Below are 26,729 nucleotides of genomic sequence, written 5' to 3' on the forward strand. Positions count from 1 at the left end.
ATGCACTCGGCCTTCGGCCCCGGCCCGCGGCGCGGCGCGGAGGCTGCCCGGGGCCCCGGCGCGCGGCGGGCCCGCAGCAGCTCCATGTACGTGGTCGGCGGCCACGGGGAGAGGTTCAGCGCGGCCGTGGCGCAGAGCAGGAGCACGGGCAGCATGGACAGCGGCCTGGCCTGCCCGCAGTGGGAGGGCGAGCGCGCCTGGGTGGACGCCCGCACCCAGGAATGCCTGCAGTACCTGCAGGAGCTGCTGGCCCTGCGCAGGAAGTACCTGGGCGGGCTCGGCGAGCTGAGGACCCCGCACGCCCGGGGCCCGGCCTCCACCTCCTCCAAGGCCGCGAAGGCCGCCAAGGCGGGCAGGAAGGTGCTGGCTCAGGCCCCCTCCAAGGAAATAAAGGTGAGTGCTGCTCAGGGGTCGCCTAGGTTTATAGCCGGGCGGGGGGGGGGGGCACTGGGGTACCACAAGGGGCCTCGGGCAAAATCGTGTTCACGGGGCCAAGGTATCATGAGTCTGGGGGTGGGCAAAGGAAGGACCAAGTTAAGAAGGGGCTGTGTGAGGTTTGGGTGAGTTTTGGTGTCTGTGTGATTCACCGCCCCTCCCTACCCCCACCCCCACGGGCTCCCATGCGCCTTCATCCATCTGCTGTTCTGAGCGACTGGCCATGTCATCTCTCCATTGCCTGTCCCGGGGGGCCGTGGTCAATTCTGCACCCATTCCCTTCAAAGCCCCTGGGAATGGTTTCTATAGAGCAGCTGTGGAGGCCTTAGGAAGCTCAGGGTTCGGGCCGTGTTGTGTGGGCCGTGTGCCTGTCACCCCCTGCTCGTGTCACAGGTAAGGCTGTGTCTGGGGACAGCTAGTAACTCTCTGCAAACATGCTCACTGCTTTGCTTTGACCATCATTGAAAGTCTCAGGGCAGAATAAGATGTTCACGGGAACAGGCTGTTTTCAGTTCTCTAGGACTTGGCCCACCTGAGCCAAACATCTGGAGGAACTGGCCTGTACTGGGAGTAATTAGGGCAGCTCGGGCACAGCCCCAAAGCACGTGTCCCCAAAGCAGAGGCATGGCCACTGTTCTGCAGACTAAACAAGAAGAAAGGAGCTGACCACATTTAGTCTGCTAGGACTCGTAGAGCCAAACATCTGACACCAAAGAGCAGGTGGGAGACATTTCCGGCCAGGGCTTTGTGACCTAATTCCCAAAGGCCCTGAACCAGTTGGTAACACATTCCTTTGGGACTTCAGTGTGTCCGGGGTGGGGGTGGGGCGTGGTCCTACTCCCCAGCAGTGCTCAGACAGCATGGTGACCACTCTCAGCAATATTCAGCCCAGAATTATGATTCAATTGTTAGGTTTGCGATGGTTGGTACTCCCTTGGGTCCAGCTGTACTTGGGCCCTTAGGCCCTTAGGGCCATACCCAGGGGTGCTAGGGATGGGTGCCACTGGAGGCATCAGATCTAGGCCTGGTGATTGATAGACATATGCTCCAGCCCTCTGAGCTATCTCACCAGTCCCTTTCTCTCCTCCCCAAAGACAACTCTGTTTGTGGGCAAATCTCTAGTTCTGTTGGCCATTTATTTCTCCCTTGATGTATATCTTTATGTCCTATAAGTGAGAGAGATTATTTAGTATCCTCCTCCTCCTCCTCCGCCTCTTCCTCCTCCTCCTCCTCTTTCTCCTCCTTCTTCTGACACCCAGCGATGCTCAAGGGTTACTCCTGGCTCTGCACTCAGAAATTACTCCTGGTGGTGCTCAGGGGACTATATGGGATGCTGGGAATCGAACCCAGGTCGGCCGCATGCAAGGCAAACGCCCTACCCACTGTGCTATCGCTCCAGCCCCTTCCATTTTCCTCTGACTGGCTTCACTCAGCATGGTATCCTCAAATTCCTTCTATGTCACAAGTTGCATGATCTTGTCCTTAGAGCTGTATGGTAAGGCATGGCCACTGTATGGTACTTCACAACATATATGTATCACAACTTTTTGATCCACTCATCCATAGTTAGACATTTGGGTTGTTTCCATAATCTAGGGATTGTACTAAGAGTTGCAATGAGCATAGGTGGGCATGATTCCTTTCAAATAAAAGTTTTTGAGCTTTGGGGATGATGCACAGAAGTGGAATATCACTGGGTTGTATGGGAGTTCTATTCTCACTTGTTTGAGAAATCTCCATATTACTTTCCACAGAGGTTGAACCAGTTGCTAATATTCCCACCAAGAGTAAATCAGTGAATAAGGGGTCCTTTCTCAACCACATCCCTGCCAGGACTGGTTATTTTCAGAATTTTTGATAAGTGCCATTCTCACTGTTGTTTTTTCTTGAATTCTTCCCTCATCTCCAGAATGGATGTGTAAGTTTTGAGACTGGACTCAGAGTAGTTCACAGCAGGACCATCTCTCTTGGCTGTCTCCCCAGGGGACAGCCATTAGAATTCCTGTCTAATCTACAGGGCTTGAGACTTCCCCCAGCTAGTGACCAAGCTTGCCACTTTATCCCATATGGGAGTGATTTAAAAAATCATTTCACCTCCAATGGGCTGGGGTACAACCATTCTGGTTCCCAGCACTGACCCTGTGACCAGCCAGCTATAGATCTGTGGGCCAGTCATCCCCCAAGCCCCACTTACGATGGCTTTGTATTCCCTTCCAGGGATTTTTAAAATTTTATTTTTTTGGTGTGGGACTGGGGAGTCATATTCATCAGTTCTTGGAGGCTACCCCAGTTTCCTTACTCTGGGGACCATGTGTCTCTGGGGCGTGAACTCATGCTGCCACATGCGAAGTATGCAAATGGCCAATGAGCGTTCTCTCCTGCGCTTTCTTCCAGCTTGATTATGGTGGGGTGCTAAGCTCTGGTTGGATTCCCCCAAGGTGTTATACTTTCCTGTAAAGTGAGCCCTCCCATGGGAGAACCTCCATCTCTTCCTTCTTGTTCAGCTGTATAATCTAGAGTCAGGAGGAAGTGAGAGCAGAGCTGCCAGCGCTGGTCCTGTAGGACAACTTGGAGGAAGAACATGGTCCAAGGCCCAGACGTCCTTGGGAGATGCCTCTAACCATGCAGAGCCAGGAGAGAGCTTTAACTTATTTTATTTATTCATTTCTATTTTGGGGGAGATTTAGGGCTATGCAGCAGTGCTTGGACCTTACTCCTGGCTCATTCTCAGGGGCTGCTCCTGAAAGGACTTGGGAGAACATATGTGGTGCTGGGGGTCAAACACGGATCAAACATGTGCAAGGCAAGTGTCCTACGACCCTCCAACTCAGAGGAGGGAGATTTTAAAGGGCTTTTAGTTGTGACTAAGGCACCACTATCAGCTCACTGTTGGCGCTTGTGCATTTTAGTGGAGCAGCTTGCCTCTCTGGCAATTACTTGTGCAGGAACAAGCACATAAGGATAGATCTGATGAGGAGGAAGCCAGGTCTGAGAGCACCCGAGAGTTGCTGGTGTTAACTATGTCTGTAGGCAGCTACAGTTGCTTTGAGACAGTCTGTTCTCTTTCTCCATCATTTCTGGCGAGGATCTTGGTGCTCAGAGCATCTGGGAAATCATTGCAGTGCAGGTCCTATGGCCAGCAAAGCTGTCTATGGCTACCTAGCTCCATGCCTGATGGGGCCAGGGGACAAGAGCTCCTTCTTCAGGGGTTGCCAGCTCTCTCCTGCATAAATAGAAATCAGCTGCTGATGTTCTCGATGAGGACACTGCATTTTTTGCTCTGGGCCCTTGATAGGTGCTGAATGTCCCCCAAATCAGGTTTTAGTTCTAACCCCCAATACCCAAGAAACTTGGAGCAGGCTGTGGCCAAATGCATTTGTTTAAGTGGGAGTACTTAGGATGGGCCTCTAATATGATGTCGCTGGAGTCCATCTAAGAAGGTAGCCTGGGAGCAGCTGTATGGACTCAGAAGGGAGGTTGCAAGCAGGCCACAGAGTGCGTGGGCACTGGGAGAGAGATCTGGAACACAGGGAGAAAGCACAGTCCATGCCACCTTGACATCTAGCGTTCAGCGCTGATAGGGAAATAATTTGCTTGTTCTAAACTGTCCAGTCTGTGGGGCATTTTTGTAGCAATGAAGAGAGTGCTGTGCACGAGATTGTGTCCCTGTGAAGCCAGGCCAAGATTCCACCAAAGAAGTCACACAAAGACAGGTTGTGATGCAATAAGCAAAAGGTCTTAATTGGCTAGTTCAAGCTAGGGCCCTTTGTCCGGCTCACTGACACAGCAGTAGCCTTCTGGGAATGAGAGGACCTGAATCTCAAAATTGAAGGGCTTTTATACCTAGCATTATATAACAGAAAGACGAGTGGAAAGATGAGTAGAAAGACGAGTAAGGAGAGGCTGCTAAAAATCTCAGAGCTGGGAGGAATAGAGATGTTACTGGTGCCCGCTCGAGTAAATCCACGAACAAAGGGATGATGGTGTTGGTGACAGTGACATTATATAACAGGGGCTTTCCACGGACCACCCTTTTGGCTGCAGTCTGAGGGGCTTTTCACTACTTGTACTTAGCTGATTGGGTATAAGTCGGAGTTACATAAGGGTTACATAGGCGTTGCATAGGGGCGCTTTCCTACCTGCATCTGATTGGTAACTTTACTTGACCTTGGTATGGCTATCTCACTTTGGGGAAATCATGACTCAATTCCAGGAATCTGTGCTCAATTCCAGGAATTCTGGAACTGAAATCTAGGCCTAGCTTCTTCTGGCTTCTTTATGAGCCTGTCATGGTGCTGCCTTTGCTTCTCTGTCTCTCATCCCTCTGTGGAATTAGTCCATCCCTTTCTGTCCTCAGTATTTCTTCCTGCACCTATGCAGCCTCTCTGACAGCCTGAAACCCCTGGCCCCATTGGACTTTAGAGAGCCTGGTGGGTGTGATGAACAGAGATGGCCTCTCCATGGGGTTCCACGCCCAGAGTACAGCAGTGGGCACTTGCCTGTGACTTTGGGATACTGTCTAAGCTTTGATGTCTGATGTCTTTTGTGCAGTAGATGCATGGAGGGAATAGCAGTGTTGGCTGGCACACTTAGCCCCTTCGAAAATTGGGCCTTTGGTCTCACTGGCATTCTTATGGGATGCATTTGTCTCTCCTTTGGTGGACCCAAACAGTTTTCGTCTAAGTGTGTGTGTGTGTGTGTGTGTGTGTGTGTGTGTGTGTGTGTGTGTTTGATGTGGGGGATCAAACCCAGAATATGACACCTAAAAGGAAAGTCCTCTATCATGAGCTCCATCCTTAGCAACCCCCCTTTTAAAATTATTTAAGGAACATATTTTTAGATATCAACCCAGCTAACCTAAACATAGAATCAAATCAAAAGTTGAGTCGAATAGACTTATTCTTGCTCTCTGCTCTGATGGGTTTTCATTTATTTCTCTATTTTAGGAGGACCACATCCAGCAGTATTCAGTGTTTACTCCTGACTCAGTGCCCAGGGATCACCCCTGGCAGTGTTTGGGGGCCCATATGTGTGCTCAGGTCTAAACTTGGGGTAACCACTGTATTTGCTCTCTAGTCCTAAGCTCTGGGTTTTAAAAACCATTGATTCTGACTTGTGTTTGTTTTGTTTGGGGCCTCATTTTTGTTTGGGGCTATGTTCAGGGCATGGTCCTGACTCTGCTCTCAGGGATCACTCCTGATGGGGCTTGGGGAATAATTTGGGGTGCTGGAGACAGAACTCAGGTCAGCCACATGCAAGACAAACACCCAACCTGATGTACTACCTTTTGGACCCCTGTCTATGACTTTTATTTATTTATTATTTATTTTGGTTTTGGGGCCACACTCTGCAATGTTTGGGTCTAACTATTGGTTCTACATGCAAGGATTACTCCTTGAGAGACTCGGGGATCACATGTGGTGCCAGGGATTGAATCCTGGGTCAGCTGTGAGCAAGACAAGCACAATACCTGCCATACTACCGCTCCAGTTCCCCATTTGTGACTTTTAATATTAAGCATTATTTCATGAGCTACTACTAGACCAGGGCCTACAGTGTCTTATACCTTTAAGCAAAGAGGCAGGTAGGTCCTGCTGCAAGGCTAAGGGCATGGAAAGCGTGACGCGCCTGCAGGCCAAATGGCCTGTTTTCCTGGTCCCCTAGAGATACTGGCACCCACATGTGTGGACGGAAGGAAGAAATGAGGACAGGTTGGGAGGGAGGCAGTTTCCTGAAACTGGGATCCACAGAATGAGAGTTTCTGGCCACACCCTATGATTATCTGCTTTGCCCTCAGAATGACCATTCCCAGAGATCCACATATGGGCACTGATAGAGGCACCTGGGGGTGCTATCGTTGGTTATGGGCTGAGTAATAGTTACATAACACGTTTTCCATAGATGCATCATTCCTTCATTCATCAACATATATTTATTGAGCACAGACTGTGTGTCAGAAATGCTTCTGGAGACTGGCAAGCACGCAGAATCCCCATCCTGGGGCATCGCTCTCGGGGGAGTGTGAGACTCCGAGTCAAGGCACAAACTTCATCACTAAAGAAATTGTTGCAGTAGACAAGGGCAGCTCAGGGGAGATTGGGGGCCTAGGGGGCAAGGTGGAAGCAGGCCAGAGCTTCTGATCTAGAGGAAAATGCAGGGCATGCACTGTCCACATATACTTTCAAGAATCTTTCTCGATGTTGGGGGCTGGAGCAATAGCACAGCGGGTAGAACGTTTGCCTCGCACACGGCCAACCCAGGTTCGATTCCCAGAATCCCATATGGTCCCCCGAGCACTACCAGGAGTGATTCCTGAGTGCAGAGCCAGGAGTAACCCCTGAGCATCACTGGGTGTGACACAAAACGAAACAAAAAAAAGAATCTTTCTTGATGTTGTCTGAAAATGGATTGTGCGCTGAGAGATGTCTGTGAGAAAGACAAAGCTGTCCTGTGTCATTCCTTGCTATTATCCCAGCACCTTGGAAAGCGAACTGTTCCCTCTACAACCTAGTTCTGATCTGGCCTTGAGGTTGGGGGAGAATCACCTGACTTGGTGCTCAGGGGCCTGGATTGAAATCAAGGCCCAGGCCGCAGCTGAGGCAAGGCAAGTGTCTGAACCCCCTTAAATGAGGGTTTGTAAGTGTTCCCTGGTGGTGGGTGATGAAGACTATCAGTTAATAAATTCTTTTTTTTCTTTTTTTTTAATTTTTTTTTATTGAATCACCAAGTGGAGGGTTACATAGTTATCAGGATTATGTCAGTTATACAATACTCAAACACCCTTCCCTTCACCAGTGCCCATCTTCCATCACCAACCCCCCCAGTATATCTGCCGCCCCCTCCCACCTCCCCAGTCCCCACCCTTGTACGTGATAAGTTTCACTTCGTTTACGCTTTATCTCGATTACATTCCATGTTTCAACACACAACTCCCTACCGTTGCTGGGGTTTCCCCCCCAAAAGAAAAAGACAGTCCTATTGCCAAGGAAGCATTTGATAATTCTCCATTGCTAAGAATATAGAGATATTAAATCCCGCTGTTTGTTACATAACTTTTCTTTTTCCCCCTTGCCCCGCGCCTGTTTAGTAATCGCCACGCTGTCTGACAAAGGGAAAAAAAACCGAAGAGGATGGTTATTTCCCGTCATCAGCCGGCGTGGGGCTCTGGCTCAGTTGATAGTCTAGTAGAGTGCAAGCAGTTTCTGGAACCAAAGGTCTTGCGCTGGTATCGGCTCTGGCTCGAGATTCCACCAGCGTCCCGCTGTTCCATGTACATAATTTTCTCCCTTATATCCCATTCCCACGCCACCAGGTCTGTTTGCTTAATGGACATCACACTATGTTTGACACCACGCCGTGTTTCTTCCCAAGAAAGAAGGATATTTCTTCTCAGCCGGCGTGGGGATATGGCTTAGTTCAGTCTATAGAGATGGCTACCACTTTGATTGCCTTCAATATTTCAGCAAAAGACTTACTATTCTTGTTAGGATCTCCCACAAAAGTCCGACCCATTAAGAAGGAACCATTACATATTGTTGATACTAAGATGACATTTTGGGTTTCTGTATAAAGTCCAGGGAAAGTACAACCAGAAATAACATCACTATAAACTTTTACCCTTTTATGGTGCTCATAAGATGGAGAAACCTAGAGAGAGGTTAGGCGTCTCCATTTTGCACTCAGAAAGCCATGGACCCTGCGCTGTGTTCGGGAGGAAGGGATTGAGAGAGAGAGGTTAAAAGAATTAGGGAATTTCCGGTTTCCACTCTCACAGCCTGCCATGGGGTCTCCGATCCCGTACCGGAATTAGTTCAGTGGGCTGCTTGGAGTCCAAGGGCGCGCTTTTGGGTTCTTCCATCATGCTCGATCCACAGTACGGCCCAAAGGAACGCACAGTGGGGGAGGTGGGTTTAAGTATCTATCTGCGGTGGGCGGGGGTCACCGCCCCCGCATCCTGTTTCAGCTGGCTCGGCATCTCTATTTTGCACTCAGAAAGCTGTGGCCCCTGTGCTGTGCTCGGGAGGAAGGGATTGAGAGAGAGAGGTTTAAAGAATTGGGGATGATTAGATGACATTAGGTCGTGCGGCCGCTGCCGCGGTCGCGCAGTTTTGGGTTTCTGTATAAAGTCCAGGGAAAATTCTGCCTGAAATTCTATCACTACAATCTTTTACCCTTTTATGGTGCTCATAAGATGGGGAAACCTAGAGAAATACCGGGCCCCCGCACGGGCGGAAGTGGGAAAGCTCCCTTGTTCTCCTCAGTCATACTGGGGCTGCGGGCGCGGCGAAGTCAGTTAATAAATTCTTAAGAAATTAAGTGCATTTCACTTTATTCAAACATTTTATATGTTTCTTTTCAGAAAATATGTTTAACACTGCATACTTTTCAAATTGTTCCCTGTCAGACAAGAAGCAGAATTGTTCACAGTAGACTTCATGAATGCTTCCAAATTATCACACATAAACCCACACTATCCTTCCCAGGACTACTAGAGTAATGCATGTATTTTTGGTATTCCTTATGAAAAGATATTACTAATTTACTAGAAAGTGAATTCCTTAAGTGGGGCATGGAAGCTTAAAAATACATTTAGAAGAATATTTTTATAAAGGGTCTGATAGTTTTTGCCTCTTAAAATGTAAACAGCTTTCTTAAGTAAAAAGCATAAACTTTGAAAAACCACCATTTTAATCATCTAAGTGCATAATTCAGTGGTATTAAGTACATGCATCACTTTGCATAGACAAAACCCCAATTCATCCATTTCCAAATGTCATGATCCTGAACAAAAGTTCATATCCATTAAAGGGTAATTTTCATTTCTCACACACTCTCCGCCCATCCCTGGTCACCTCTCTCCTACCTTGCTTCTGTGGATTTGCCTATTCCAAGAGCCTCACACAGACACAACCAGACAGCACTGTTAGCGTGTTCTCTAGACTCACCCATGTGGTAAGGAGTGTCAGAACGTCCTCTGTAGTAGGGCTTGGGGGTTGATGGGAAGTGGAGAGGAAAGGTCTGAGCCTGTGTTCTCGTTCTGGACCAGGCTGCCTTGCAGGCATTTGGGGGTCCTCACAGCCGACAGCTCCCTGTACCTTTATAGTGAACGTGTGTGAACAAACAGTTTTCAAGTGAAAACTTGGCCATGTTTTGGACACGGGCCTGGGGCCTGAGAGCAGAGCCTCACTCAGAGAGCTGGTGACAGCGACAGCGCGGCCCCAGGAGCTTTGCTGGAGTTGCTGCACTGCCCGTGCAAGCCTGGTCAGGGGGTGGGGTCGGACGAGAGGGTCACTGCTTGCCCACTGTGGCAGAAGCACCAGTGATTCTTTCATAAATTGTCTAAATCAGAGCAGGTAAAATTCCTTGCAAATCTGTCGGATGAAGTTGCTGCAAAATATTCATCTCTCTTTGCACTCCTTCACCCCTACTTCTGACAAAAGAAATTCACCTGATATTAAAAAAAAAAGGTCTTAAATGAACCAATGGAATTCTGTACAATGCCTGTCAAAAGTGATTGATTTTTCTCTAAATTAAAAATTTCTCTAAATTAAGTTTTCTAAATTTTACTCTGACAACACTTAGCTTTCAGAATCAATTTTTTTAATTGAAATCATTCATTTCACGTTATAAAGTAAGACTGTATCAACAGCTAAACAGAATATTCTCCACTGTGGCAAATAGGATTTGAAGCTAATTGAGGTAGGGAGGAGGGAGGGAGAGGGAGAGAGAGAGGGAGTAGAAGAGAGAGAGAATTTAAATCATCCTTCTGAGAGCTGTCTATGGCATTGAGAGGAATATTATAGATGTGTTTTTGCATGATTGGGAATTATTTTTCAGACCTGTAGGGGAGACTTCCTACAAACACAGTGATTTTTAAATGCAGGGTTTCTGAGAGCCTCACTTTCAACAGGGGGATCTCTTATCACTTGGATTATATTTCTCTGGTTTGCAGAGTTGAAGGGCAGTAAAAACTCAATATGAGCTGCAAAGAATATTCCATTATGCTTGGCAGAGCACTCCATGAGAAGACAGACAGTATAATAATGATTGATAACAGAGCGTCTAATTCCCATGGCCCCTCTCAGTCAAGCCACAAGGTGGGTAATTACATTCCCCAACCTATCTTCCAAGCTCGAGCTGTTTGCCCAGCCTGCAGATATTCTCTTCTTCTCTTTCCTCTCCACCACACACGTCATCCACCTGGCAGCCTCTGCATCTGTTAGAAAACAGAGATGCCCCCCAGGGCAGGCTTCTCTTACATCCCCGGTCCACCCTAGATTTGCCTTCCTGTGCCTGCTCCCCATCTCAGCCCCCAGCACCCCCATTCAGCCTGCCGCATAAATATGTTCATTTGTTACTCCAGCTACCAAGTGAGCACCTGTGCACTGAACTAGGACGCCATGCCTTATTTGTCCTTTTATTATCAACCTCTAGCAGAGTTTAAAGCACACTGTAGCTGTTCAATTAACCTAAGACACTCTCACAGTAATTTAAGAAGGAAACTATTACAAAGTTTCATGGAAGATCTGGGAAAAGAAAAAGGCTTGTGGTTTTAAGTGAATGGAAATTATCTTTCTTTTTAATTGAATAAAGTGCAGCTTAAGTATACTTACATGATTATAACCAAATAATCAAAACACCCAAATGTGTAATGGTCTGCTATCTTCAAAAGGAAGCATTAAAAAACATCAATTAGCTTTGTTAATAGTTTTGTTCACTTAATGAAATTTATAAAATTCAGAAAAATTAAGGAAGAAAGAAAAAATATCTTTGTGTTATTATTCAGTGTTAATTGCTATATAATAGTGTATTCTCTTTCATTCTATTTATTTTCTGTATAATTGTATATGGACTGGAGTGATAGCACAGCAGGTAGGGAGTTTGCCTTGCACCCAAAGCCGACCCGGATTCAATTTCTCCGTTCCTCTCGGAGAGCCCAGCAAGCTACCGAGAGTATCCCACCCGCACAGCAAAGCCTGGCAAGCTCCCTGTGGCATATTCGATATGCCAAACACAGTAACAACAAGTGTCACAATGGAGACGTTACTGGTGCCCGCTCGAGCAAATCAATGAACAATGGGACGACAGTGCTACAATGCTATAATTGCATATATGTATGAGGGTTGTCAGACAAATTAAAGGATGCCATTAAATTTGAATTTCACATAAACAGTGGGTAATTGTAAAATAAAACCAAAACTCATTTAGTATTTGGGATATATATTTATATTAACAACATTCACTTTTAATGAGAAATAGAAATTAATTCCAGGCTATACTCTTATTGCTAGTTTGGCAGTCTCTTTGGCACTAAATCTCCACTTACCACCCACTTCATAAAAATCTCTTTTATCTGGGGTGGGGAGTCAGTACAGTGAGTAGGGCCTGTGATTAACATATACCCAATCAGGCTTGGTTCCTTATACCACATGGTTCCCCAAGAATTGCCAGGTGCTACCTCAGAGACCCCCAAACACTTCCACTTCTAGGGGACCCCAGCACTATCAGGTTGCCCAGCACCAGCGCAGCATATTTTTGGAACCTGGCACTGAACTGCCTGCCTGGGCAGACAAAAATCACTCCTTCCCCCACCCGCCACCCTGTGTCTTCAGCACCATTTGGGAGGCCCCCACAAAAAAATCTTTTTTATTATCTAATGTCCTGCCTGTTTTATTAATAAGCTTCAAAATCAAGTTTTAATGGCAAATATTTAATAACTCATCGTTAATAATTTCAATTAATAGTATTTGATAGTATTACCATTAAATAATATTATTAACTATATGATACATATATTTGGTAATTGTTATTTAACAAAAGATAGGATTGTTGTGCTCGCTTCGGCAGAACATATACTAAAATTGGAACGATACAGAGAAGATTAGCATGGCCCCTGTGCAAAGATGACACGCAAATTCGTGAAGCGTTCCATATTTTGCCCCTGACTCAATTATTTCTCCCCAGTGCATCTCAGGCCCTTCTCACCTACGGGTTCGAAACAGGAGAAGACACTGTCATGCCGTGTTGGGTCCGCAGCCTAGCAGGCCCTCGGCGCTGCCGTCAGGGCTACTGTCACCAGCCACTGCAACCGCTAGGGCCTTTGGACCTCAAGCAAACGCGGAGCAGAAAAGCAGGGCTGCAGAGCTAGCTCTGCGCACAGTCTGGGTTCGAGGAGCACCTGGCCTCTGCAGAGTGAGCCCGCGCCCCCCACCCCCCCCAAAAAAAAAGATAGGATTGTTAAATATTATAAGTAGGTCTTACTCTACAAGACATTAAAAAATCAAATTCTTAGAAGTATGATTAATGGTGGTTTAATGCTTATGTCTATATAAATAAGTATTCTTTTTTATTGAATTGTGATTTTCACTTACCCTATATAATATATTTATCTTATGTTTTAAGATATTAATAAATACTTATCTATAAATATTCTGGCTGTCTTAAAGTTTTAAATTTATTTCTCTAAAAGTTTTAAATTTATATAAATTCTTCTACTAAGGATATCAACACATATTTAAATATTTTCTCCCAGTTTTGTGTATTTTTTCATTTTAGTTGACCATTTTCTGATGTACTGGTGCTACTGAGGTTTCTTTTTTGTTGTTGTTCTTTTTGGGTCACACCCAGCGATCCACAGGGGTTACTCCTGACTCTACACTCAGGAATTACTCCTGGTGGTGCTGAGGGACCATATGGGATGCTGGGAATCGAACCTGGGTCGGCTTCGTGCAAGGCAAATGCTCTACCCACTGTGCTATCACTCCAGCCCCCGCTACTGAGTTTTTAATAGTCAAACAAAATATCTTGTCTGTGATATTTCTTCCATTGCTACAAAGTCTTTTGTTCTTTCAAGATCAGATTCATAGTTGCCATTCTCCCTCTTCAAAATCTCCACTAAATATAACACCAGCAGAGTTAGAGAGATATAACTCAACGGGCTGGAGCAAATGTTTTGTACGCAGGGGAGTTGAACTTGATCCTTGGTATCACATAGTCCCCTGAGCATCACCGGGAGCAAACTCCACCGCATTGAACTAGAAGTTACTCCCAAATATTACTGGGTGTGCCTCGCACACAAAAGAAAAACACTAAATTAAAACAATCCCAAATCTTCTTTCTGTCAGAAATTAAATTTCAGGTGGAGAAGAAAGTGAAAATTTAACTTGAGTTTTCCCCAGTAGCAAAATTTCCTGGCATCATTCAATCACAATGCATCCCTCCTCTCATTGGATTGTAAATTTCACTTATCCTAAATAAGGATTTTTATCTTATATTTTAAGGCTATTGATTCAACTGTGTAAGTTAGACATACAGCAGTTTGATAAATGTGAACAAAGCTTTTTCACTTGGTGTTTTATTTAAGTTCAATATGATGGTGGGTAGATAAGGCCAAGCGTTACCAGGGGTTACCAAAAGAAACAATAGCCTTAAGAATATAAAACTAAAACAGAAAAAATCCCCCACAAAATTAAGCTGATCAGCCCACGAGTCTCTAGTCCAGTACAAACCTGTGCAGCTTCATTTCCCAGAGGACCTGAATCTTAGTTCTATATACTAGGGACCCAAGGGTAGAGCCTGCAGTTGCAAACCAACCAACCTCGATCTCCCTTTTATCTTCGTACTGATGATCTCAGCTCTGCTGTCCAATTCATTGATGTTTTTCCCTTCAGCTCTGGCAGGCCTATCATTAAGTTTATTTATTAAAAACATGTGCAGATGGATACATATGTATCTATATATTTAAATTGCAGTGACTAATTTGCCAAGTTACTTTCCAACTTGCTTCTTGTGTCTCCATTTCTTCTTTAGAGACTCACTCTTTATTTTATTTTATTTTTCAAAAGATAGGGCTTTTGAGATCCCTATTCAATTTGGAAGCATATCACCTTCGACATTATAATATAAAAGAAATAAACATCACTTTAAATTTATCCCTTCCAAGGATGGCAGAAGACAAAAAGGATTAGTTAGAGCTCCTGAGTTTATTCTGAAAAGTCTCTGTTGATGAGCTAAAATTGTGAATTCCTTGGAGTTTCTTTGTATTTTAATTTCACCCAGCTGAATGATGTGAAGGATAACCATTTCCCAATCCAGAGCAATTCAACATTTGATCCTGAAAATTTCACCACCAATACTAACATTCAGATATAGGCATAATTTTCTCAGGAGAGTAATCTTAGTATTCCATGAAAACAAAGAGTCAGAGTTCTTCAACTTTGCCAAGTTAAACCCCAAAGCAAAAGTTAAACCCCAAACTTTTAGTAACCCTCAAAGTTAGCAATAAGCAAACTGGTTGGGGAATAGGAGCCATAGGAAAAGATATATATATATATATATATATATATATATATAAAATATCCATATATAAAATATATGGATATATAGATATAGGTATATTTATCTACCTGTCACAATCTCAGTCTCAGCAAACAGTTATTATTCTGTGCCAGCCCCCAAACCACCAGGGACGAGGAGGCTCTCTGTGTACCCCCGTGCAGCCCAGATCTAAAGCTGCAATTCTCTGCACGCACTGCTGTGTAGGTACCACGTGCTAACAGATTGTGCCACTGGAGCTCCTGAAGCTGCAATTCTCAGCACATTGCCTAGACCACCCTGCTGTGCTGGAGGTCCTGGGAAGAGAAGCAGGTGGCACAGCACCCAGAATATTGGGAACTGAGTCTATTGTACAACCTATCAAGCAGACAGAAGCTGCCAGTGCCTAGTGAGTCATGTTTGAGTGTTCCTTGCCAAAACTCTCAAAGGAGAGGTGGGGAACACTGGTCTAGTGAGTACTTATGAGGGCATAATACAACATGCTGTGTAGTCTACACTGTTCCCACAGGCAAGTACGAGTGTAGAAAAGATGTCTCTTCATCTCTCTGCTGCAGTGGATGAAGTGTCAGGAGAGGCAGAGTGCTGGATTGTCCTCTAAAGAGAGAAGGAAGGATGGGCGGTCATAGGCTATGGGAAGGAGGCTGGGCACTCCTGGTGGTCCACAGACTTTGGGCAGGTTTAGAATGTTCCCTCCCCTAATGTCTGACAAAATGTTGCTGTTTGCAAGTGGAAGTTCCTCTTCCAACATCCAGTTCTCTGCTAGACAAAGATAACTGGAGCCCAGAACTTATGAAACCCAGAAAACAATGGACTAATTGGATCGGAGAGATGATGCAAAGGGCGGACCACACGCTTTGCATGCAAGAGGCTCAAGTTCAACCACCAGCAGCATGTGGTTCTCCATGTACCACTGGGAATGAGCCTGAGAACTGAGCTAGGATTAGCCAGCTCAGTCGAGCAACCCCAGACATGGCACCAAAGCAAACACAAAACACAAACAACAGAAAGCCCACACCACTAAAACAAAACAAGGACCAGTTAGAGGCAGAAGAGTCCAAATGGTCAAAAAGCAGGAGATGTTGGTCAGGCTGGCAGCTAGTGTGAAATGCAGGACTGATCCTAAGCGGCCTTGTGGGATCTGTATGAGAAATACCGCGGAGTCTGCTTTGGAAAAATGCCCGAGATTCCATCTGGGGAAAGTAATCTGAGCCTCAGGCCTGTGGGAGGCAGCAGGCTGGAGGCTTGGAAAATGATAACCCAAAAGCCGCTCATTAAAGGTCAAAGGGAAGAGGCAGGCGGGCTGGAGTTAGCGATGCAGCAGGGACACGCTCAGAGGAAGCTCCTCTCTGGAATGGTAGTAGGGGTGGCGTGTGAGAGCCGGCTAGGACTCAGGCCTGACCTGCTCGGACTTTCCAAAGAGGTTTAAAAGACCTTGGTTGAAAGGGCCAAAATTAGGATTTGAGGGACTGAGGAGAAGACCCAGAGAGACTTGTGTGCATGCTTTGTATGCTCAGGGCCTGGGTTGGACTCCTGACACCCCAGCGCTGCCAGAAGCCCTCCCAAGCATCACGCAGGATTAGCCCAGGAACACCACCAGCTATAGTCTCAAAACAAAAAAACAAAAACATAGATTATTCTGGATCTCACCAGGGGCATTAATAACTGGCATTCCTTCTCTCTTTTTCCCTCCACCTATTTGTTTTTTTCTTTATTTCCTTCCCTTCCCCTCTCTTAGTTGCTGTTTGGGAGATGACGGGGGCTGGGGTCACTTACTGAATTTTGACTCTTGTTGCTCAGTGCTCATCCACTTGGCTTCAAGGATCCTCAGGGTTTATCCTGCCGGCTGGGCTGCTCTCACTCATCTAGCTACAGTGCTCACAGATGGTGTGTAGTATCCACATGGTCCTTTCTGGAGGGTCTGTGCTGGTGTGTCTTTTGTTGCAAGCTTTGTGCATGACAGCCACACCCAGAATTGAACCCATGATCTCACACTTGCAAGGCAGGTGCTTTAGTCACTGAGCATCTCCCTAAACCTGTGGCTTTTAACCCCTTACACACACAAGGCACTCTACTGAGTACACACCACTGCCTGCCACATACCCAGCTGGCCATTCTGGGAGGCACTTCCACGGCTCTTTCCCATGGGGTCAGGCTGGGCCTCAGTGGCTCCTGCGGGAGCATCTCTTCCGGAGCCCCCAAGCTGTCCTGGTGGAAATTAGGAAGACCAGTAGGAGGTATGAGGAGGCAGGGAAAAAGAAAACCTTGAATGAGTCTGGGTTCAAACTAGAAATTGAAAAGGTCCAGGGAGAATGGACTTGTAGCTTAGTCTGGTTCTAAGAAAAAGCATCACAAAGTTAATTTGGAGATAATCAAAGACAGTCTTTACTAGGTGCAATGGGAACTGCTAACCAAAGCCCACCCTAACAGGACTAGCCATCTTCTCTGTGAAATAGCCCCCAGCAAGGCTTATAGTGAATGCTTACAGGGAACACCCACCTCAAGTCAGGCATATTATTAGTGGCAAAATGCAAAATGGCATGTGTGAGCACTGACTGCATGACTGAAAACAACCCTGTGCTCCCCCGACAGGTGATGCGAGTTTGCTCCCTGGGGTCTGCACGATGGTGACTCTGCAGATCAGAGAAGGATCAGGGAAGAGAGTTGAGTGCTGGACGTGATCTCAGAGAGTTTTACACAGAGCTGGAAAAGCCGTGTTCATGGACTATTGTACTTCATGTAGCTCAGTAGAAAATGCAGTTTTTGTTCCTGGGACTGGTCTTTCTCCGGGTTCAGATGGGCTTTCAGCCTATCTAGAGAGGAGCTTAGCTGGGCTTGGGACCTTGCTGCTGCTATTATTACTTTCCTAGCACCATTTTCTCCTGTGTTTCAAGTGGGGACTAGTTGTCCAGAAAGTTTTTCCTGGATATATGCATGAAGTCTTATCTTTGTATACCCTTAAGAAAGGATCTGTTGACTCCCACAGCCACTCACTTGCTTGGGGCTTGTTATCACAGTGGGAGAGGCAAAGGCGGCCAGTGGTGTGGTTCCAGGCTCCCAAGCAGCTGTTGTGTCTCCGGACGTGGCCTGTCCAGGCCTTCTGCCTTCCCCAGCCCTCATAGCTCCACCTGCTTCCCCTCTCCCACTAAAGTTGGTTGTGGTGGAGCAATGGACGGTAGGGGAAGAAAGAGTTAGTGGTCTGGGCAGAGTCTGAGGACTTTCCTTGGCAGAAAAGGGGGACCTGGCAGCTCACAGTCTGTCCCTGCCATTTTATCAATAATTTTAAATGTCCGGCTGGAACGATAGCACAGCGGGTAGGACGTTTGCCTTGCATGCGGGAATCTAAATTTGAATCCCAGCATCCCATATGGTCCCCTGAGCGCCGCCAGGGGTGATTCCTGAGTGCAGAGCCAGAAGTAATCTCTGTGCATTGCCAAATGTGACCCAAAAAGCAAAAAAAAAATTTAAATGTCTCCTTAATTGTATCTCAAGGTGCACCCCAGGCCCCTTGTGAGCTCCTCATCTCTCCTGGAGACATCTGCCTTGAGCATAAATGGATAGAATTGATTGGTGTCTGACTGTCAACCTAAAATCATAAGGTTTTATGAAAAGAAGCAAGAAAAAAATTATAGCACCAAAAGACAAACAACGAATAGAATCAGGTATGACAGACACTAGGACTATAAGATATAAGATTTTTTGTTTGTTTGCTTGGTCACACCCAGTGATGCTCAAGGGTTACTCCTGGCCATGCACTCAGGAATTACTCCTGGAAGTACTCGGGGGACCATATGGGTGCTGGGGGTTGAACCCTGGTTGGCTGAGTGCAAAGTAAACGCCCTACCCACTGCACCATCAAAAGCTCAGGCCTCTGGAGATTTTTTTTAAGTGGGTAGTTTCCCATTTTATTGTTTCTTTAGGCTATACCTCATGGGAGCTCAGGACTTTTTTTCTGACTCCTGTGCTCAGGGTTAACTCCTGGCAGGACTTGGGGAATCTGGACCTTGGGGACTACACGTGGTGCCTGGGCTCAAACAGGTGTTGGTCTCAGGCAAATCAAGCGCCTAATTCCCTGCCCTATCTCACCAGCCCAAATGTTCCATTTTTAATGGAAAGGATTTGGGCATATATTATGGTTATTAAATATTTTCTCTAAGAAAACTCCTTACCAATATGAAAGGTTTTAGAAAAGATTCTTTTTAAATGCCTTTTATTTATTGACATTTACTGGTAGTGCAAAATGTATAAATTGCACTATTTCCATACATAGAGACTCTTCTTTTTCTTCCAGCACATGAGCAATTTGGAGGAACCTATGATGCAGAGGGTAGAACCCAGGAGAACATGCGAAGAGAAGCATGTGTAGCAGCCCTTAGAACAGGCCCCTCTGGCAGAGCCTTTCTAGCCTAAGCTGTCCTCTCTGAATGGGGCCTGGAGGGCCTCCCCACCTCCCCACGGAACCACACTGGTACCTAAGTGGGTGTTCATCCTGGAAGCAAGAGGCTCAAATATTTGCCTGGGTCGGGGGTGGGGGTCACTGATAGTTGCTTGCAAGAATCAGACTGGCTCTGCCTTCCTCCTGGGAGTATTGGGAAGGTACAGCCATGGTGGGCCGGGGGGGGGGACATTCCCTCCCTCGGGTGTTTGTAAAGTGGCCCCTTGAACCATCCGAGGCACAGCTCGGTGCCTCTCTTTCAGCTACTTTGCACAGTCTGTGCCTGGGGGTCGCCACTACCATCTCCTCCCCTCCCGCTGCCCCTGCAGAAGGCGGCCGCCAGGACGTACTCGCAGTTCAGCGCCGACGTGGCTGAGGCTATGGCCTTCTTTGACTCCATCATCGCCGAGCTGGACACCGAGAGACGGCCACGTACCTCAGAACTGCAGCCGCCCAACGAGGATGTGGACTTCGACGGTGAGCACTGCGGGTGGGCGGCGAGGGCTGACAGGAGGCAGGATCAGGGCTCAGGGGTGCACGTGATGTAAGACAGACTTTCAGGGTTTGGGGAGGGGGAAGAGGAGAAAGTTCAGGGGGTTGCTGTGCATGCTGTGCCTGCAGGAGGTCTGGGATCCATCCCCATACACAATCACCTTCAGGACTGAACTTCAGCTCGGAACCCCGAGTAGCCCCTGAGCGCCTCTGGGTGTGACTCCCAACCCAAACAAGAAGCTGAACTTGCAGAAAACCCGCTTTTGATCAGGGGAAGCTTTCCATGCAAACCATGCCTGGAGGGACTGTCCCTTCCTCTTGCATGCCTGTTGCCTCTCACCACCACCCACCCACCACATAAGGCCCTTCTGAGGGCCCAGGGTGATGCTGCTGGTATAGACTCAGGGGACAGGAGAAGCCAGGAGAGGGGTCCGGAATACCCAGACAGCACCTGAGCTGTGCCAGGCAGAACCTTCTGGTTATTTGGCCCACAACAATGTGAGTATACCCTGTGTTACCAAACTGAAGTTTGGTATTACCTGTGTTTTACCAGATAGAAAAGAAGAAAAGAGAAAAGATTTCCAACTCGTCCTGAGCTGGCTGGGCCCTGGGGCAGCTCTGAGGGACCCCAGCCTTCAGCTCTGAGTATCTGTCCCTGCAGCACCCCCCACCCCGCCTCCCACCGAGGGTGGATGTGGGGGAGAGGGAGAAGGCTCAGTGGCCTATGCCAGGAGGTCTCAGGTTTGTGTGTGTGTGTGTGTGTGTGTGTGTGTGTGTGTGTGTTGGGGGTGGGGGGGTCTCCAAAGTGCCCACAGAATGAAATTTGGCTGTTTCCTAGTGGGGAGTGAAGAATCCCACCAAGCCAGGAGCTGAGCCCCTTTCCAGTTCCCTGATGCAATTGTCTATGACTTTAATCTGTGACATGTTCATCAGGGTGCAACAAATCATTACTGGTTAGTAAAGTGACAGCTTTTGGAGCTGATATGAAATAACAGAATAAGCCTTGTTTCTCTAGGGCTCCCACTTGGGGCTGGCTGCTCTGGATTCCCCCATTGTGTCTGGGAGATTTAAGTCTTCCCTGGGCTCAGTCGCATCTCTGCAGGGCCTCCTCCCCAGGTGCATGCACTACACCGCCTCTTCACCCCCTGATCTCCTGGTCTCTGAGAACAGTTCTCCCCTTGATAATCAGGCCTAGAAGAGCCAGGACACCAGGCAAAAGACATCAAAGTCTGTTGTCATCGTTGCAGCATTTATTTTGTTTCAGTGCCACAGCTGGTGGTGCTCAGGGCTTACTCCTAGCTCTGTGCTCAAGACTCACACCTGGCAGTGCGCAGGAAACGGTGTGCGATGTTGGAGTTCACACCAGGGTCTGCTCACGTGCTTCAGTCCCTGTCCTCTCTCCAGCCCTGCAGCATCTGCTTTTAAAGGAAAATTACTTTATAGTTTTCCTCTAACATCAACAGTAACATATGGTCATTGTAAATCAAATAAATTAAACACAGCAAAGCATAAAGAGGGAAAGAAAGATGAGGGCATCTAATGCTCAGAATCAGCAGTGAGAACTACACTTCCCATCAACTGTACAGCCTTTCAGGGCCCTTTAAACCTATACATGTGCACATGATTTATTTCTAAAATGTTTTTCTCACCACTAATGGTCCCAGTTCCCTTTCTTTCTTTCTGTCTCTGTCTCTGTCTCTCTCTGTGTCTCTCTGTCTGTCTCTGTCTCTCTCTCTCCCTCTTTCCTTTTGGGCCTTATGGTTTGCAATACAGATAATGAAAGGTTATCAGGTATATCCCTTTACCTACTTTCAACACTCAGTTCCTGTCCAAAGTGATCATTTCCAACTATTATTGTCATGCTAGTCCCTTCTCTGTCCTATTCCAACCATTAACAAGTCCTCTTCAATAATAGTCTCATACTATATATATATATTTATACTTTACACATGTATGTATTATATTCCACAAGTGAATAGTCATTCTATACTTGTCCTTCTCCTTCTGACTCATTTCACTCAGCATAATACTCTCCATGTCCATATAAGCAAATTTCATGACTTCATTATTCCTGATAGCTATGTAGTATTCCATTATGTAGATGTACCATAGTTTCTTTATCTGGTCATTTGTTCCCTGGCATTCAGGTTGTTTCCAGATCCATTGGTCTACAGTGCTTTTTTGGTTCCTATGTCATACTGTTTTAATTACTGCCACTTTGTAGTACAGTTCAAAGTTGGGAAAGGTGATGCCTCCTATTTTATTTTTTCCAAGGATTGCTTTGACTATTAGTGAGGATTTATTGTTTCATATAGATTCCAGGAGTGTTTGGTCTATTTCCTTGAAAAAAGTCATGGCTACACTTATAGGAACTGTATTTAATCTATATAATCCTTGGGGAATATTGCCATTTTGCCAGTGTTCATTCTCCCAATCCATGAGCAGGGGATGCATCTACATTTCCTCATGTTCTCTTTTATTTCTTGGAATAGTGTTTTGTAGTTTTCTTTATACAGGTTCTTTACCTCTTTAGTTAAGCTAATTTCAAGGTACTTGATTTTCTGAGGAATAATTGTGAATGGTACTAATGGAGCGATAGCATGGCGGCTAGGGCGTTTGCCTTGAACACGGCAGACCTGGGTTCTATTCCTCCATCCCTCTCCGAGAGCCTGGCAAGCTACTAAGAGTATACTGCCTGCATGGCAGAGCCTGGCAAGCTACCCATGGTGTATTCAATATGCCAAAAACAATAACAACAAGTCTCACAATGGAGACATCACTGGTGCCCACTTGAGCAAATCAATGAACAACAGGACAATAGTGTTACAGTGATAATTGTGAATGGTATTGTTTTTTAATATCTCTTTCTTCTCTTTCATTATTTTTATATAGGAAAGCCATGGACTTCAGAGTATTGATTTTATAGCCTGCTACTCTACTATATAAATCTTTTGTTTCTAGGAACTTTTTGGTAGAGTCTTTTCAAGTGATTTATTTTAAATAGACTATCTTTCCTATATCTTCTCCTTTTATCATTTTACATCACAGGCATCTTCACAAGCTGGTAAATATAGGCCTTTGTATTTTATTTTATGTGCTTTTCAGTTTTTGTAGTTCAGAGGTAGTAAGGGCTGAGTGACATCCTGGCTACTGAGCTACATACACACCTAGCCTTGTTTTTGTTTTTGATGGATACACAAGTCCACGGGCTGGAGCGATAGCACAGCAGTAGGGCAGTTGCCTTATATGCAGCCGACCTGGGTTCAATTTCTCCACCCCTCTTGGAGAGCCTGGCAAGCTACCGAGAGTATCTCGCCCCCACGGCAGAGCCTGGCAAGCTACCCATGGTGTATCCGATATGCAAAAAACAGTAACAACAAGTCTCATGATGAAGACGTTACTGGTGCCCTCTCGAGCAAATCAATGACCAATGGGACAACAGTGACAGTGACAGTGACACAAGTCCATTGTGCCTGAACCCATAACTGCAGATCATGCCCTGCACTTAGCTGCCCCTGAGGGAAGTCTCTGGCGAACCTAAGCCCCTGTGGTGAGCCCTCAGCCCTGCTCCTCCTCTCCATTGCCCTCTGCACACCCCCTCCCCGAAAGGTGACTCTTCCCTTCCGGGGGCCCTGCTTCTCTTGCAGTGGCCACCAGCTCCCGGGAGCACAACCTGCACTCCAACTGGATCCTGCGGGCACCGCGCCGGCGCTCGGAGGACACAGCTGTGGCTGGGCACACGACAGATAGTCGGCTTCGGAAGACCCTGGAGTGCAGGGTGCTGGGCATTCAGAGGAGGCTGGAGAGGCACCCCATTTACCTGCCCAAGGCTGTGGAAGGGGCATTCAGCACGTTGAAATTTAAGCCCAGAGCCTGCAAAAAAGAGTAAGTGCTTTGGACTGGAGAGATGGCTCAAGTGGTAGGGCACAGACCAAGTATGTCTGAGGCCCCTGACTTGGTCTCTGAATCATATGCCCCTACTCCCAGGGCGGGGGGGGGGTGATGGCATGTGAGGGTGTGAGCATGCTGACAGTTGTGCCAGAGCGAGCGATCGAGAGAGAGAGAGAGAGAGAGGGAGAGAGAGAGAGAGAGAGAGAGAGAGAGAGAGAGAGAGAGAGAGAGAGAGAGAGTGCACACTTGGTTTCAAACAGTATAACAAGATGTTCTCAAGGCCTCCAGATCTAGGGTGATTCTTCAGGCACATGAACCCTTGTTCTGTGGGCCCCAGATCATTCTTGTGCATCTCTGGGAGGAAAGTCTTAAGCAGAAGCAAGTGCTTTGGTGATCTGGACTGCCGAGTCCTGACACTCCTGACATTCTTAACCATTCTGCATCACTCGCTTTCTGCACTCTCCAGCCACCCTCTTGGTGCCGTTTCTCCTTGTTCCCCTTGTGCTATCAATAGTGTTGCCAAGGCTTCTGAGAAGAGTTTGAGTTCAAATGAGCAGCTCCTAGAGAAAATCCACATCAAATGAGTGAGAGGCGGCTGCCTTGGAAGGCCATGTCCGCCACCTCTTAGCTTCCCCATTCTAACTTCCTGTCTCCACATGTCTCATCTCCAAGTTCCTCATCCTACTCACTCCCAGCAGTAAACACTCTGGTCTGACCAACTTGGCCAAGCTGTAAGAACTTCATCTTCTGGAAGGGCCAAACTTGAATTCACCGTCTGTCTTTATTTTTGCAAGAGCCACCAACTCTGAGGGATCAGTGGGTTTTCCAAGTAGCATTTCCCTACACTTTCTAAGGGTCAGGTTTGGGGACATAGTGTCCCCAAGTCCCAGATCTTATTTTCTATCCTTGCAATTCAGGGTAGGTTGAGGTCCATCTACTGTGTCCTTCTCAGTCCTAACCTTTGGAAAGCAGCTGATAGACTTCCCTGGATTTGGGATCAGAGGGTCCCTTTGCAGTGTGCCTTGTCCCTCTAAACCTAATCATGTCATTTGTCTCTTCCAGCCTGGGGAACTCAGGACAGATCCTCTTCAACTTCTCAGGAGATGACATGGACTGGGACGTGGAGCTCTTTGCGCTGGAGCCCCTGGCTTCTCGAGGGGAGGAGGCGTCCGAGTCAGGGAGCCCCAAAGGGGAGTGGCTGCACAGAGAACATCTGTGGGAGCGGACGGTGCCCTGATGCCACCGGAGCTACCTGCTCTGGGACACACACGGGGTCTGTGGACGGGAAAATGGGGAGTGACCCTGTCAAGCCCAGTGAGCGCCAATACATGGGGCTTTGCAGAGAAACTGCCGGGGAGTCCCTGGGATCCTCCTTTCTTGCAGGGGGAGCTGAGCAATCAGGGATAACCAGGTGGGCTTCGGCAGTCTGGAGGAAGGGGAGGCTGGTGGGGGGTGCATGCGCCCAGCTCTCCACCCCTCCTCGTGCTCTGTGCCTCTGTCCAAGTGGCCGCTAATACCATGTTCAGGACTGGAAACCAACCAAGCCGGATTTTGGCCAAAGTCTTCACAGTAGAAGGCCCCCACCACCCATGGGACTCAGGAACCTGCTCAAATGGACATCACCTGCTCAAATGGACATCACCTCCCTCTGTGCAAAACTAGGAGGCAGCAGCTCCTCTCACCATGACCCATTTCACAGTATTCTGGAAACTTCTGCTGGATTATACTGAAGGGGAGGCCTGGCAGTGGAATTGGCAAAGAGGGTGTATGTTGGATGCTGGAAGGCAACCAGCTCTGGCCCCCACCCCCTATTTCCAAACTGAGGCAGTTGACCATGGAAGAAGGAGATGAGTTTTCCCAACAATCTTTCAGAAAATTCCTAGAGATGTTTGTGCAGCCAGTTTATCACAGCCTGTCCTTCCCTTCTGATGGAGAAAGCAGGCAAGAGTGTCCTGGTGTTTTGAGCTGGAAAGAGGTTCCATGGTTTGGTAGTTGTCAGATTCTGAACTACAGTTTTGGGGGATAGCACACCTGGCAGTGCTCAGGGTTTATCCTGGCTCTGTGCTCAGGGATCACCCTGGGAGAGATTTAGGGGACCATCTGGGGTACCGGAGATCAAACCCTGGTTAGCCACATGCCAGACAAGTACCTACCCACTCTACTATCTCTTGGGCACCCAGATTGCACTTTGAACATATTCTTTGCATTTCTCACATACTTTTTGCATTCTTGCATATAGTTTACTGTGCCCACTCAGGTCTCAGAACGTTTGAAATCCCTGTAATTCATCCATTGTCATATTTTGTAATTTTCTTGTGGAAAAAAAGAGGGAGGCGTCTGGAAGGTTATTCCCATTAACACAGGTGTGTTACTTGGGTATTTGAGAGGAAGACAGATCAGTGAAAAACGATCATCCGAATGAAGCTAAGGGATTCAGATATTGCTCCAAGAAGGTGATAAATATTCCTTTTGTCAGGCTTGTGTCCCGATAGCCTTAGTTTTGAGAGGGTAGTTTTTGTTTTATTTTGTAACACCATTAATATGATCTCATTAGACTCGCTAACTCCTATGAGAAATAGGCAGCCTAAAAACGAAGAAGCATTCTTTGAAATTGTTAGAATTTTCATTTTCAGAATGAAAACAACCTGGTAATGTGTGATACTTTTATTGTTTTTTCTTCTTTGTGAGTGCCAATGTCACTGTTTTGGGGTTTCTTTTATTTTGTTGCTGATACTAAGCCCACAATAGCCAGAAGCATGACTGTTGAATAAATGTTTGAGAGACCTATTTTCTTATCAGCTGCATTAAAGCACACCCAGGAAACAGAACCATATGGATCTCACATTCCCATCCAATGTGACCTTGTTTTGAAGCCCACTTAGAAAAATTCATCAAAATAGAGAACAAAATTCTCTTCTGTTGCCTCGTATCAGAGACTGGTCCTGATAAGTGGTGAAGATATCCTGTACATTTTGCATTAAAAAAATAAACAGAAATGAGAGTTTGAAGTCTTGATATTTATTTATTAGTATTTAGTCCTTATGGGATTTAATGACATGCTTTTTTTCTTTTGCTGCATGTAGCGTATGTTTTCTGTCTTTAATAAGACTCTGTACAAGATTGCCTGAAAAATTCCATGGTCCAA

The 26,729-nt window shown here is 46.7% G+C and overlaps 1 protein-coding gene and 1 non-coding gene across 2 annotated transcripts; both read left to right on the top strand.

Moving 5' to 3' along the window:
- C1H13orf42 (chromosome 1 C13orf42 homolog) lies at positions 1-24,821 on the top strand. The gene is made up of 4 exons (XM_055127163.1): positions 1-393; positions 19,531-19,678; positions 23,341-23,578; positions 24,647-24,821. Exons 1-4 carry the CDS (start codon positions 1-3, stop codon positions 24,819-24,821), a joined length of 954 nt encoding a protein of 317 aa, XP_054983138.1.
- LOC129401297 (U6 spliceosomal RNA) lies at positions 12,267-12,373 on the top strand. The gene has a single exon (XR_008628228.1). It is a non-coding gene; the product is annotated as a U6 spliceosomal RNA (small nuclear RNA).
- Positions 24,822-26,729: the final 1,908 nt, after the last annotated feature.

The sequence above is a fragment of the Sorex araneus genome, chromosome 1 (assembly GCF_027595985.1).
Source record: "Sorex araneus isolate mSorAra2 chromosome 1, mSorAra2.pri, whole genome shotgun sequence".
Taxonomy (NCBI): Eukaryota; Metazoa; Chordata; class Mammalia; order Eulipotyphla; family Soricidae; genus Sorex; species Sorex araneus.